The sequence below is a fragment of the Oculina patagonica genome, chromosome 7 (genome assembly GCF_052425735.1).
Source record: "Oculina patagonica isolate OP01 chromosome 7, crgOcupat, whole genome shotgun sequence".
Classification (NCBI taxonomy): Eukaryota; Metazoa; Cnidaria; class Anthozoa; order Scleractinia; family Oculinidae; genus Oculina; species Oculina patagonica.
Genome location: NC_135764.1, coordinates 29,886,786 through 29,901,130, shown reverse-complemented (window position 1 = coordinate 29,901,130; position 14,345 = coordinate 29,886,786). Strand labels below are relative to the sequence as shown.

General features: G+C 40.6%; 1 protein-coding gene across 2 annotated transcripts in view; it reads left to right on the top strand.

Annotated features, from left to right (window-relative positions):
- The window catches only part of LOC144661696 (deleted in lung and esophageal cancer protein 1-like), a 46,054-nt gene that overhangs the window by 10,215 nt on the left and 21,494 nt on the right, over window positions 1-14,345 (top strand). The window contains exons 12-29 of one of the 2 annotated variants that reach the window (XM_078522504.1): window positions 144-234; window positions 904-1,066; window positions 1,849-2,056; window positions 2,712-2,840; window positions 3,195-3,278; window positions 4,900-4,996; window positions 6,017-6,147; window positions 6,738-6,884; window positions 8,630-8,799; window positions 9,217-9,370; window positions 9,968-10,069; window positions 10,173-10,303; window positions 12,280-12,461; window positions 12,859-12,877; window positions 13,087-13,157; window positions 13,817-13,968; window positions 14,081-14,178; window positions 14,257-14,327. In XM_078522504.1, the coding sequence (XP_078378630.1) occupies window positions 144-234; window positions 904-1,066; window positions 1,849-2,056; window positions 2,712-2,840; window positions 3,195-3,278; window positions 4,900-4,996; window positions 6,017-6,147; window positions 6,738-6,884; window positions 8,630-8,799; window positions 9,217-9,370; window positions 9,968-10,069; window positions 10,173-10,303; window positions 12,280-12,461; window positions 12,859-12,877; window positions 13,087-13,157; window positions 13,817-13,968; window positions 14,081-14,178; window positions 14,257-14,327 (2,200 nt within the window). Of the gene's footprint in view, window positions 1-143; window positions 235-903; window positions 1,067-1,848; window positions 2,057-2,711; window positions 2,841-3,194; window positions 3,279-4,899; window positions 4,997-6,016; window positions 6,148-6,737; window positions 6,885-8,626; window positions 8,800-9,216; window positions 9,371-9,967; window positions 10,070-10,172; window positions 10,304-12,279; window positions 12,462-12,858; window positions 12,878-13,086; window positions 13,158-13,816; window positions 13,969-14,080; window positions 14,179-14,256; window positions 14,328-14,345 lie in introns of both variants that reach the window. The other variant, XM_078522502.1, reaches the window with a different exon arrangement.

Genomic DNA, 14,345 nt, shown 5'->3' with positions numbered 1-14,345 from the left:
GCGAAATTTATTCCTGCAAAAATAAGTACAACAACTGATAAGGTTTGCATGTACTTTAACCTTCTTAAGACTTTTCTTTTTTCCCACGCTCGTGTCATGTAGAAGTAATTTCTTTACTATCTTTTTGTATTGTTGTTGTGTAGATTACGTTTTGTCCTACATCAGCAAAGTACTTCAAAGAGGAGGTGGTCTTTGTTTGCGATAATTGTCATGTAAAGGAGTTTTCACTTGAAGGTAAAAGTTTTCAAAACGCTGACGTCCTTTAAAATCATTTAAAAAGGTCAATTAAATGTGTTTGTAAAGCAATGTTTTTCTCCTATATTTAAAGAAAGAAAGAGTCGAATGCTAGTTCTTTAATTGTAGCACAATAGCCTTGCGCTAAATACTGTAACTAGCACATTGGGCAATGTTTTACTGAATAGGTTACTAATGTCGTGAAGGGTCAGCTTCAAGCCAAAGTGGCGCATACTGCCGGAGCTTATCCCGGTTTCCTTAGCATTAAGCAGCTAGGAGTATTTCTACTCCCCCTGGATGGGATGCTAGTCCATCGCAGGGAACCCCCAAGCATTATTTCGCCGGTACTTATTTATACACCTGGGTGGAGAGAGGCACTATGAGAGTAAAGTGTCTTGCCCAAGAACACAACACAGAGACCCCGGCCAGGGCTCGAACCCGGAACGCTCGCTCCGGAGTCCGGCGCGCTAACCATTAGGCCACCGCGCCACCCATATATCGTGAAGGCACCATTATTTTTACCTTTGTTTCAGGGTTGCATGTAGCTAAATTGTGTAAACCAAATAACCATCTTGGCACTGTCTTTTAGTTGTCTTGTATTTTCATAGCCACAGAAGCACTTAATACGTCTTAAATGTATACATGTTTGTTGCATTGTGTTTTTTATAGGCACAGGTCAAATGGCGGGGGTAGAACTTGATTCTGTATCAGGAGGACTTAGTGAATCAGAACTTGGGGAGATGAGAGATATTTCAGCACAACATTTTATAAGATTCGTTTCGCAGAACCCTGAAACAACTACAGAAAAGACACTGGTTATTAAAAACACTACGTGAGTATTGAAATTCCAGCGGGAAAAAAACGTTAAGTCTCTTCGCTCTTTCTTTAGTGACCTACACCACCAACGCATTTTCGAAGTTCTGTAGTTTGAGAGACTCTTTGTTTTGCTTCAAATGTACTTGTTAATGAACTTTATTCCTTGTAACAGTAAAAGACGTAAATGTAACCGGTTTCTTTCAATAGCGACGCGCACAAGTGACGTCACGACTCAGACAAGACTCAGATAAACAAACCGAAATGGCGGACGATTTTCCCAAAACACTTTTTAAAGCAGGCGGTATTCCTAAAACACGTACGTGAAACGAAAACTTCGCCAAGGTTCCTTTTTTTCTTTTAGGAAACGCTGATGTTTTTTTAGCCTCGTGGCGGTTATACTCATTTGCATTCTATTTTTAGACCTCGCGCGCTTCGCTATTTACCGGGGATAGTGCCTTTTTAGAAAGGAAATGGTCGAATACAATTAGTGAAGTTACAGAACGTTTGTCGTGTGGGCTCGTTATTTATTGCTTTCACATTGCAGCATTTTTAAAAACAAAAAGAGGGTACTCCTCAAGGGTTTTACTTATTTATTGTTTTTAAGGTTTTCTTCACCTTCATATAGCTTACAAATCTTTTCTTGCTGTAAACTGTAGTAAACGTAACAATCTTGTTCTGGTAAAAGATTTGTAAACACTTTGATTTTGTTTCCGTGTGATACCTTTTCTTTGTAATTTTTCATCGCCTGTCCGGAAAAATATCTATTAGGTTAATAATTTTCATTTTTTCTATGCCCAGGAATGTTGCTCTACCTTTCCGCTGGAAACTTTACAAGCCATTCTTCAAGTGCCCTGTCCCTCCTGGGGTCCCTACGCAGCCGTCGATGACGTCATTGCACGTGGCACGGACTAGGGATGATCACGGAGTGTTTATGATCACGCCAAATATGGGCATTTTGCCGCCTAATCAATCCGTGGACTTCATGCTGGAATTCGCACCAAGAGAGGTATTGAGACTCGCTGCGATTTGAGCGCACCCGGGGACCGTATGATTGGTTTATTGTTTATGCTGGGTCAGAATTCGTTGCATACGTAAAAGAACGAGCCAACTGCTTGTGCCGTCGTACCCCTCGTCTCAATCCTTTTCGCGCGGTGGGAATTCGGTCTCGTGAAACGGCAGTCGCGTTCCTCGGTATTGGAATTCCGTCTCGCGTGAAACGAGCACGGGATTGGTAACTTTGTTTGGAATGTTCCGTGTTTCGCGGGAAACGAGACGGGATTAGTGATTTCTTTTGAGCTCCCTCGCGGGAAACAAGATGCCATTGCTAACTTTTTTTAAATGTCTCTTCTCGCGTTTCGCGGGAAACGAAACAGGATTGGTAATTTCATTCTGAACGTCTCGCGCCACCCGAGAAACGAGACAGAAAAGGTTACGTCCTTTTCTGCGTTTCGCGGGAAATGAGACGGAATTTTTTTTGAACAGCACATGTTTTACAATCGCCTTATTCATAAATGTCGAGTTATCTTTCCGGACACCTAAGGATCAAACAGGAATCTGAATTCAAACTACGCTCTCTTGGGATAAAAGCGAGTGTCGGAAAAGAAATCACAAAAACTGGTTGTTGTTTTTTTGTTTTTCTTTCTTTCTTGTGCGTGACGCAGGTTGGTAGTTTTCACGCTGTTGGACATTTGATCCTGGAGGAGATTCCAAATCATGAGGACAACAATTCCACCGCAAATGATGTTAGAGATGTGACGGCTGTGCAAATTGAAATGAAAGCTGTTAGCAAGGTAAAACATAAAAATCACTTTAGAGCGTTTCTAACTTGAGTGTCGAAAAAAGTTCGTGTTTGCTTTGGATTTTTACTACTACGCTCATTGATTAGTTTAAAAAACACGCACCATTTTCTCAGCCAAACAGAAGTAAAACCGAAAGCATTTGAAGATGCCTTGCTCACAAAGACCACAAACGTTTTCCCGCGCTTCGCACTGGCTACATGTATTTACCTTGAGTTTTAATTGGTTCACTGGACTGTCCGAGTCCTTTGTGACTGGCCAGATTAATAACTTTGGATGAAAATTACTGAAACAGCAAAACTTGTTGAATGTGATGCAATATAACTGCCAGCATGTATGTTTTTTCAGCCGTTTGATGTGTCTGTCTCCCCTCCACTGGTTGTGTGCCCTGGGACACTCACAATAGGTGTCCAGTACAGGTTTCCTCTAAAGGTCAGTATTAACACTTTTAAACTGCATATATAAATCAGGGCTCGAGGTTAACAGTAGCCAACAAGCCACAGGTTTGAAGAAAAGCTGTGTTTGCTACAGTCGTAGCTCTCGTAAGCGGACAGCTCTACTTACGGCCGCCTTGTGTGAAACCCCGTTTTACATGTAACTCCCATACAAACTCTGTATTTTTACATTCTCGTAAGCGGACATTCCCGTTAGCGGCCAGGGACACTTTCACAGATTACGACTTAGACCTTTTTTTTTTGTTTTTAAGCTCCCGTAAGCGGACACCCAAAGAAAATCCTATAAAAGACCTCGGTATCTTGTTTTTATCAGTCAACTTTACATCGCCGTTCGTCACAATGATTTAGCAGTAATTTCAGTACCACATTTCAGTGTTTGTTTTGTCGTCATTCACGTCCGTCCGGTTATTGTTAGCTAGGCAAGCTCCCGTAAGCGGCCATCTATCCCCTACACCTCTAGTGGCCGTTTAGGAGAACCATTCTCGTAAGCGGCCAGCTCCAGTTACGGACACTTTTTTCGCGTCCCGAGAGAGTTCGCTTACGAGAGCTTCGGTTGTAGTAGGTTTTGGGCTTAAACTTGCCGAAACGGGTAGTGGAGATTTAAGCAAGCTATGTGAAAAAAAAAAAAAACACAAATTGAAATCGACTCTGAGAGAACAGTCCTAACAAGTACACTTTGACATACGGTAATCAAAGAAAATAGGCAAGCTAAAATCAATAAAAAGAAAACAGACAACTTTTTGACTTTTCTGGTGACGAAAGCGGCGGGTGAAAGAAAACGCTTTGTGAAAGAAAGCATTTTTGTCCGATTTGTCATCAGCTTTTGCCTTAAGTGGCTTGGTAAAAATATAGTAAGAGAAAAAAAATGAAAATCATGCTTGAAAGTTCTGGCAAGTAGAAGATTGGTTTTGGCTAGTGAAATCAAAGATGTCACTTGTCACTAGGCTAGTTAGCAAAAAAGTTAGTCTCGAATCCTGTAAATATATTGCTTTTACTGGTCTTTGTTTGAAAATGAGAAGCAATGTTTACAAACAGCGAAAAAAAGGCACGTGTGGGAAAATGGCAGAGCACGTGGATTTTTTGAGAGATAGAGGCATCTGTTTTGCGCTTCGCGCTCGAAAGACTATAAAACTAAAGGGAAAAAGGGCCGCTCGTGGTTTTAGGAGGCAGGGATGGCGTATTGGTAAGAATGTCGCCTCCGGACCCGGCGTCATGTGTGGTTTGATTTTGTTGTTGGTTCTCGTCCTTGCTCCGAGCGTTTTGTTTTTCTCCGGGTTCTCCGGTTTTCCTTCCTCCACGAAAATCAACACTTTTTAATTCCAATTCGATCTGGAAACAGTGGATGAATAGCCACACCGTGGATGTGCCGCTCAGTGTAAAATTCATATTTACTTTTATTCCTATGTTATTTTAATTACACTAATAATTAAAAGTAAAAGCACAGGCACAGGCAAATTGCAGTTCCGCAGGTCGGGAAACCACCCTAAACCGGCCACTTGGTCACACTTTCAACTGTGGCTTTTGAATGCGGCGAGTTCTACTGAACGAGGGTGTTTAGAATGTCTACGTTCTAACCCTTGAATCTTTTACTGATTTAGATGTCCAACAACAGCGTCTCTGAAGCAAGTGTTGCGTGGAGAAACGTGGAAGGAACATCTTGGAGAGTTTCAGTGGAACCACAATCATCTGTTATCGGTAAATTGATATTAAGCTGAATAATTATACACATGGCCGCTAACACGAACAGATAGGAGTGTCTGTGTATTGTAGAAGTATTAATGACTAGTAGCCGCTCCAAGACTTAGTGATGAACTTCCGAGAAGCAACGAGAAAGATGTTCATCAGTCAATTCAACGCAAGGTACTAGTTTTCATTTTCAAACAGGAGTGGAAGTAGCCTGTCCAGGCGTTCGCTTTGTTTGGGAATCATAGCGCAAAGGGAACGGCAAGTGAAGAAAGAGGCGATTGGTTTGGGCCGGAGGTGGCGACTAACCCTCCCCTCCCCCTCTTTTTTCATTCGCCCTTCTTCGTACTGCTCTTCGACCGACCGTGCGCCTGGAACAAGTTTGAGGCGAAACATGATCTCTATGATTGTGTTCTGATCAGTCAACGCTGCAAGCTAATCAAAAATTATAAAAATAAGAAATTTAAATTCCTCATAAAATATCTTCCTTGTTGAGTTTTACCAAACCCACAGCAGTTGTCTTGTGACTGCTGTGATTGCATCTGGCCAATCACGATGCGGTTAAATATCAGAATGAACCAATCAGAAGTCGAAAGAAAAACCTGGCAATTGGCGCCAAGCGCGGGAAAACGCAGGAACCTAACCAATGATTAGCTTTACTTTGCCCTTGATTGGTTAAGAAAAAGATTCGTTTGGTCTGATTGGTTAGAATAGGTTGCATGAGCATTTCATCCAGTCACAGAGCTAAGCGGAAGAAAGGCCAAAGTACACGAAGTTTTCTTTTGACAGTAGATCGAAAACAAATCTGACATGTGCCATACATTTGTCAGTTTTTGTCACCCAGTTTATTTGTCATCTTAGGATTTGACTGTCGATATCGTCTTTAAAAACAAAGGCCACTGGAAAAAAAAAGAATTTGTTAACCCCCGGGGACGAGAAAAAAAGGACGGGAAACCAAGAATACCACAGAAAGCGTTGCATAACTAGTATGTACATGTAGGTTTGTTAATCTGTTGTCTGTTTGCTGACCAGGTGCGGGTCAGGAAGTCAATTTGGAGTTAGTTATGGTGGCTGATGAACCAGTCCATATCGAGGAGACGATCTTTTGTGACTTGAAACACTCCTCGGCTCCGGTGTATGTCTATGTCAAGGCCAACTTTAAAGTAAGTAAACGGGGACGGCGCACCGTGATTATCCAAAGAAAAGTTGAACTTCGAATTGAGTTTTTTAAGTTATCAAAAATGAGTTTGTCTGCATGTCGGGTAAATCTTGCCTTTAAATGAAGCCCTGCATAGCTCGTAGTGGTCCAATCTTTGGCATTCTATCACAGCTATACCACAAAAAATAATAACAAATTTGTATAGGGTTTACCAATGAGCCAATCGTGGTCGCTGTGATGTCAAAATCCAATAAAGATCCGTATTTTTTAGCTTTGGGGTTTATAACTTAAAAATACTTGGTGAAACCTTTTTTGTTTCTATGTTTTGTCTAACCAGCAAAAAAAAAACATTTTTGCAACTTAAAAAAAAGATCGGTGGATAGGGTTCCGAATTGCTTAATTTTTTCATAAATTTAAAGTGGCAAACCGGAATGGCGCCGAAAGGCGACTTGACGGTTAGAATTGCCTAATTGATGGATTACTAATGAGTTTGGGAGGTAATTTGAACGTTTTACTTGAAGAATACAGTTAATAGTTAAAAAAAAAAACATTTAGTAGTGAGTAAACTGATTTTTTTTTTTTTTTTTTTGCCAGGGACCAGAGGTTGTTTTCACATCTCCAGACCTGAATTTCAATCTTGTTCGCTACAAAGAACTACATGGCTATAAGCATATCACTATCCAAAACATATCAAGTATTTCAGCTGAGTGGAGCATCCAGGAATCTTCTGAGTGTCTAGAGGTACTGCGCGATAATTGATTATTTCTGTAAACCGTTTCTGCTAACTTGGCGAAGTGAATATACATTGTATTTAATTCCCAGCTGAGATTAGAAAGATTTCGCAACTTCCCTCCAATTTAAGACGCCAATTGGTCAATCGTTTTCTTCCACCTTTCGTTGAACACCGTCTTGAAAGTCCTGCTATACTCTAGTTGCTTTCACAGGCCATTTAACATGTCAGTCCTTGCTTGTTCGATAACTGAAGGTAGTTCATTTGTGAAAGCAGAAGTTTTGACATCGCAAAAATCGTTGCTAAGTTTCGCCGGTTAAAGCAAGTATGTTTTGTTGAAAATAGGAACTAAGTGATTTAGTTTGTGTTGGTTGTGGTTTTATAAGAGATGGAGATATTTAAGAAATATTTGTCTTATCTTAAAAGTTTAAGCTTTAGTGGGAGTCCTTTATGTTCATGAGAGGCACCCTCCGCGGTGGCTTAATTATTAGCGCGCTCGACTCTGAGTCGAACGGCCTGGGTTCGAGCCCTGGCCGGGGCGCTGCGTTGTGTTCTTGGGCAAGACACTTTACTCTTATAGTTCCTGTCTTCACCCAGGTGTATATAAAAATCTCGATGATTTGGTAAGTGCAGAATGCAATATGGAACAATTGAAAGTATGTTGTTTTATATATGTTCGTGTTTATTTGCTTTATTTTACTTTCGGAAAAACTGTTCACAGGCTACTTGTATTCTTTCCCAGGTGTTCCTTACGCTAATCTTTGCAAACGTAACACGACACTTTTGTTCGTTTGTAACAAAATACTTTTGTCTTCCTTGAAAATGCGATAACATGAAACTTTTGTTTTTTGTTTGTTTTACGGCGGCATCGATGACATTTGTTTAATTTAATTAAGTTACGGTTTAGACTGCACGAAAGACGATTCTCAAAAACTAAAGAAACAAATCTAATCAAAAAACATATTTTTCGACAGGTTTTTTAAAACGCAGTACAGCTAGGATATTTGTTTCCTGGTTATCAGGTGTTCACGCCGAAAATCCCGGTGCAAGTTTTTGCATACCTAATTACGAAAGCGCCGTGAAAGTCTCAAAATCTAATTTAATTAATTTGCGGTTTTTACTTGGCGCCAAGAAGTCTGCAGGAAGCCTACCGCAAACACGCAATACAAGCGATGTTCATGATAGTTCCAGAAAACAACGTAGACTAATCTGCGCATGCGTTTGGTGTAAATTACGTTGAGTAGTACCACAAGGAGAGCAAAGGGTTTTCTGAAACAAATATATACGTTTGAGATCTTCATATGAAAGTAACGTAGATATGCTCCAGGTTTTACCTAGGGGTACGGTCAGGTGCTCCCCACCCCCACCCCCTCCACAAGGAATAATTAATTAATTGATATTAATTAATTAATTGGTGATTAAAAGTTTACACCATAGTGCTTTAGCGCCTGAGGGGTTTAGCAAACGACAACCCACCAAACCATCACAATAGTGCATTCTGCACTAAAAAGGGTATTGGCGAATATACTGCTGGGGTAACCCTGCGATGGACTAGCATACCATCCAGGGAGAGTAGAAACTGGGATAAGCTCCGACTGTATGGGCCACTGGCTCGGACACAGACTTTACCTTTATGTTCAAAGGCAAAGTGTTTTTTATTGTTTAGTTTTAGGTTTGTCACTCAATTATAAGTCGTCTTCATTACCCGGAGTCTTTTCCTCTTTGATAAGAATGCATACTTTTCCTTCTCTAGCAGTCCGCAGATGGCGACAAGGCCATCTCTGTATTCTCCTTTAATCCCGCCGGCGGAGTCCTGGGTCCACAAGAGAGCCAGGATATCGAAGTATTGTTTAAACCATGTGAGGCAGGCATAGAGGGCCGAGTGAGGACTGTGTTACAGTGTGACGTCAAGAATGGAAAATCAAGGTACACAGAGCTCCTAATTATACCTAACTAACCACACGTCATTTTATCATAGTGATCATCAAATAGGCATCTTGAGGTAAAAGCCACGTTTTATCAACATAGGTCCCAAATAATCTAGAAGTCAAATTTTGAAAATTTCCCGCCATTTCAGAACGCGCGCCAGCTTTAAGTCTTCTTTGATTGGATAATTGCAGCGCGTATCGTGCACTGATTGGTGCAAATTTATTTCACGCCCCGGATTGGCTTTGTATGGCTTGCAAAAAAGGGCTTTGCAAACTTTCTGTTCGTTAATATTTCGCAAATAACAAAAAAAAATTCCAGTTTTTCAGTAACTGTTATTTGTAGCGAAAAAGCATCTGCCAAGTAATTGCCTATGAGATTTACCCTTATTGTTTTTCGTCGTTTATTTTCTTTTAGCTATTTATCAGTATTTGCTGAAGTACAAAGACCTCAAGTTTGTCTGTTGTCGTGTGACATGTACATCGAGAAGGTCTATTTAGGTGTCCCTGTCAGCAGAGAAGTTGTGCTCCATAATCAGTCACTGCTGCGAGCAAAGTTTGCGTGGAAAGAAGTGAGCACCAAACGATCTTTTTGTTTTTTATGTGATGTTTACTAATCTAAAGAGTAGACTTTTTTTTTCCCGAGAAAATGCACGTCTGTTGTAGCTACAATTTTGAACAAAAACCTGTCGAAACAAACCTAAAAAGCTTGCGCGCTTTGCAGAACACTTAATTGATTATCTATGATTATCAACTGAAAGTTGATAAAGATAAATAGCCACCGTAGAGAATTTTGAAAATCTGACGTTTCGAACTTTGCACCGACGAAGGGCGCCCGTCAGCTTTTAAAAAAACGCTCCGGCGGTTTATTTACCGTTTTCAACCTTCAGTTGATAACCAACTAAATGTTTCACTTGCCCGCCGACGCTGCACAACAGTTTCTTTAGAAGCTAACAACATAACACTTTGAAGAAGTCAAGCTCGTATAACCCCCTTAAAAATTAATATTTCACCCTCTTCTCTCATATTTTTCTTTTTCCTTTCTAATGGGAAGCTAGTGCATTACGGGTCACCTCTTAGACCAAAACATTGATTTTGACAATGTTTGGCATGCCAATTGTACGTGAAAACCCGTTCAAAATTGTAACGCTTCAACTCATCCGCTGTAGGTCCTTGAAGGAGACTACACTTTAACTTTCGAACCTAAAGATGGATGGCTGGAGCCCAGAGAGGAGTTGTCCATCAAACTTACATTTACGGGACATAAAAAGGTAGCGTATATGAAATCCCTAGTTGTCCCTTCATTGTGTTGCGTCCAGGCCTTTCTCTTAAGTCGTCCGGTACTTCATGTTTTTTGTTTGAACTGTCTCACAGGGCCCTGTAAGCGATCTGATCACGTGTTGTGAGGTGGTGCGGATGCCAGACCCTTTGTGGCTGTCAATCGCAGCTGATGTGCAGGGATTGAGTGTTACGTTTGAGACTCCGAAGTTCTTTGATCTTGACAGGTGAGCTAGTTGCACAGTGCACGCCAGATTTAGCGGTCCGTGTTCGAGCCCTGGGGCCCATTTCTCGAAGTCCCCGAAAAGTTTTCGCACCCGAAAAGCCATAGCAAAATCTCAAACCTCATGATTACAGAGCTGTTTAATTCCATGATATTTTTCATATGAACAGAGGTTTGCTTAATACAAAGTTTCAGGCATATACACTTCTTTGTTTTTCAAATACAGATGATTTAAAATGGCTTTACGGGCCCAAAAAGTTTTCGCGACTTTCGAGAAACGGGCCCCCTGGCCGGCTCCATTTATATGTATACTGTGTTCTTGAGGGTCTGAATGGGGTTAACCGACTAGCGACAAAGGGCGAAAAATATTACCGACTACCGACAAAACGACGAAAAAATTACCGATTAGCGACAAATAAATTCTAACCGACAACCGACATGGTCCGATGTTATACGGACGTTTGTATTCAGAAAGAACAGCATTTTGAATTTATGTCTAGCTAAGGAAATTTCTAGTTCAGTAGTAACCACACCAATTCAAAATTTAGTCAATTATAAAGTTTCCTGTCACCTTTTCGAGCAACCTCGTTCCCAGGGTCGGGAAGAGAGAGACCCTGGGAACGAGGGTTGCTTTTCGAGCAGCAGCGGAGGTTCATTTGTAGAACAGTGGTTGGTAATCGAGGCCACAAGGCGTCCCGCTGTAGTATTTTCACTGCGCGTTGACCGTGGTGACAGGTTTAAGTGATTGTAAGGCGAGGAGGTTACCATCGAACGCCATCGAAGCCGGGTTCCGGTGGAAAAAAAAATCTCATCTCATCTGTCTCATAAAGGTGTTTCCAAGCTAATTTGGCATTGGTGGGTTCTCGCTGAAGTTATTTCGCCTGGCGAAAACGCTTACGGGAAAAATGCGAAAATTTGCAATTGTAACAGTGGCTGCTTGAGCTTCCAAATTTAATATCGGATGAAAGCAGCAGTGAGCTCAACGGTGTGTGGAACGTTCTATTAGCCGTATTAGTTTTAGTGTGCAGCGAAGTTAAATGTTTCACATGTAGTTCTGTAGTTACAGCATTAAGCTCAAACATTAACGTGGTTAACCTTTGGTTCCACTGACGATTTTTATTTGCTGTTTTGTTGAACGGAATGTTTGTATACACCGTCCATTTTTCAGGAAAGCAAAAATCGAAAAATTAAAAAGAAAAATGGGTAAAAGAGTAAAAGAGTTTATAAGTATCTTTCTGTTTTATTGGTAAATGAATAACACTGCCTTTAAATTTATTCTTTTCTGAGAACGGTCCAAATTTCAGTTTCGCTCGATGTGTAAGTAATATTTGACGAGCATTTGCTGATGCAAACTGATTTTATCGGTACTAGACGAACACGCTGCTTAGAAAAACAGAGTCAACGAGGTTTAAGTGCAACCAAATAATGAATTATTACAAATTTTCATATCGTCTATAGAGTTTAAAGTCTTAATACTGCGTAAATTAAATAACAAATATTAATAATTAACTTGTACTTTTAATCATTAACTGAGATTTACCGACAACCGACAAAGGTCGAAAATTTTAACCGACAACCGACAAAGTAAGGAATTTTTAACCGACTACCGACATGTGGACCCCCCCATTCAGACCCTCTGTTCTTGTGCAAAACGCTTTACTCTTGAGATAGCATTTATCCATCTAGGAGTACAAATAGATACTGCAAACTGTCGGCGCACCTGACAAAATACTTGAGGTTACTTCATTTCTTATTGACGAATCCTTAAACACGTCCTTCGTGTTCTACACCTTTTTATTCTTTCCTTTAAAACGTATCCATGAAGAACAGTTTTGCTGAAAACTTTTGTCGAGACGTTTTCTGAATCCTCTTATAGAAATTGAATTTCGCCGATAGTTTGTCTTTCACTAAATAAAATAAAAAAACATTTTCCATTTTGCCGCTATAGTCCTCCACAAATTTTGCTTCTTTTCTATCCAGACCTGAAGAAATTAAGGAAACTTCCCTTGACGACCGGGAGTTGCTGCTAGATTTTGAAACAGTACCGCTGGCCAGTTGCCCTCGCACGACCCTTGTTCTCACCAATACTTCAGCCATTAGAGCGCGGTTTAGTTTGGAGATGGATCATTTTAAAGCGGCTAAACCGCCAACTCCGCCTGACGGTAAGTGGATAGATGTGTGTCGTAGATGCCTGACATGAGAGCAGTCGTTACTTTTCTTTGAAGATCGCGGGCGTCAAGTAAGAAGCGAAGCAGTAAGGTCAGCAGCGAGCAATAAAAAAAATGCGCGAGGAAACTGGAAACGATAGACCGATAAGCCCAGCTTCCAGTTTTCGCGCGGTCACTTTCCCGATCGCTGGTTGGCAAATAAACTGTGGCGCACTTCTGAGGCACACCAATTTGTTATATGCAGATCTAATCACATCTCTTAACTAAACCATTGTAGTAACCTGGAAAAACGCCAGGTGAATATTACGACTCAAAATAAAAAAACATGAATGACTAAGACTTTGTCTTTTTGTGCTTTAGTTAATCTATTTGTTGTTGTCTCTTTTCTTAGGCGCTCCGCAGGGCAAAAGGTTCGTTATCACTTTATTCTTAAACAGTTATTAACCGTGATTAGCTTATTGTTTTATTACTTATGTGTATTATTGAGACTGCTTGTTATCAAAAGGTCGTTAGCCATATGAATTCCTTTTCAGCTTTTTAAGGAGACTTTTTAAATTAGTTTATTTGACGGTAAACTACCGTATTTTGTTAATTGGCCTTTCTGTTGGTTTGTCTTTAGGACACGACTTCTGGGAAGGACTCCAAACATTGCTGATCCAATCAGCAAGACGGCTATTAAAGCTCACGCAGGTCAGAATACATGCACCATCCCTCCCTTTCTTTGTTCTTTACACAGGGTTCGTCCTCTTTTGAGCTTTTAAAATTCCATGACTTTCCATGACCTTTTCCAGGACTTTTCAAAGTTTTCCCTGACCTAAATTTGACCATTTTTCTTGGACATTTTCGAAAATTATCTTGATTTCGGGTACGTTTTCACCCTTTTCCTCGCAAAAAATAACCTGCCTTATTTATTTTGTAAAATCAATACCATTTTCCATGACTTTCCATGACCCACACTCTCCAGGCCTGGAAAATGAAATTCTAAAATTACATGACTTTCCAGGTTTTCCATGACCCGTACGAACCCTGTTACATGCTAACGTGCTTGCTTGGTTCTTTCCTTGCCTCCCACGTCAAACCTTTCAATCCATCATTGCTTGCTTGCTTCCTTCTTTTATTACCTCCTCTCTCCCTCTCTCCTTCCCTTTAATTAATTTTACACTGGTTAAAGAAATTAAATAAATAACCCTGCGAGTAAGTTACCCAGAGTGACCAATTGTTTTTGTCTAATCAGATAACGTTAAAAAATCCTGGCCAATTTGTTTTCTTTGTGTTTACACAAACTTGAAACAGCTGAAGAGCACGTCAGGTAAGTGGCGTTAACCCTTACTTATTTCTTTCCTTTTTAGATTACTGTCAAGCCATCTTGCGTGACAGAAGAGGAGCGGCATTTGTGCCGAATCCAGCGTCGGGTGAATTGTTACCATACGGTTACCAAGTGATAGAAATCTCTGGCCACAGTGACATGTGGGGCGAGTACAGAGACTTGCTTGTCTGTAAGGTATGTTTCACGCTACCATAGCCAAGTTACTATGATTTATGTAACGCAACACTGTATGCTATGACATTGTAACGTAGTCGCGCGTGACACACTTTTGCACTTTCTGTTCCAGATTGAAGGTATTGATCCTATGTACATTCCTGTCAAAATGGATGTTGTAGGCTGTCCGCTGAATTTCCAGATGACAAAAGACCAGTCACCAATTCTTCGGTAAGCTTTTAGCAACGAAATGAAACCACTTTTTAACATCTTTGAACAAAGTGCCAATACTTGATTTCCTTTCTGTAGGTTTGGAACGCATGTATCTGGGGCTCCTTCAGTCCAAAGATCTCTCAGAATCAACAACACGAGTCCATATGGTGAGTTTATCGTATATT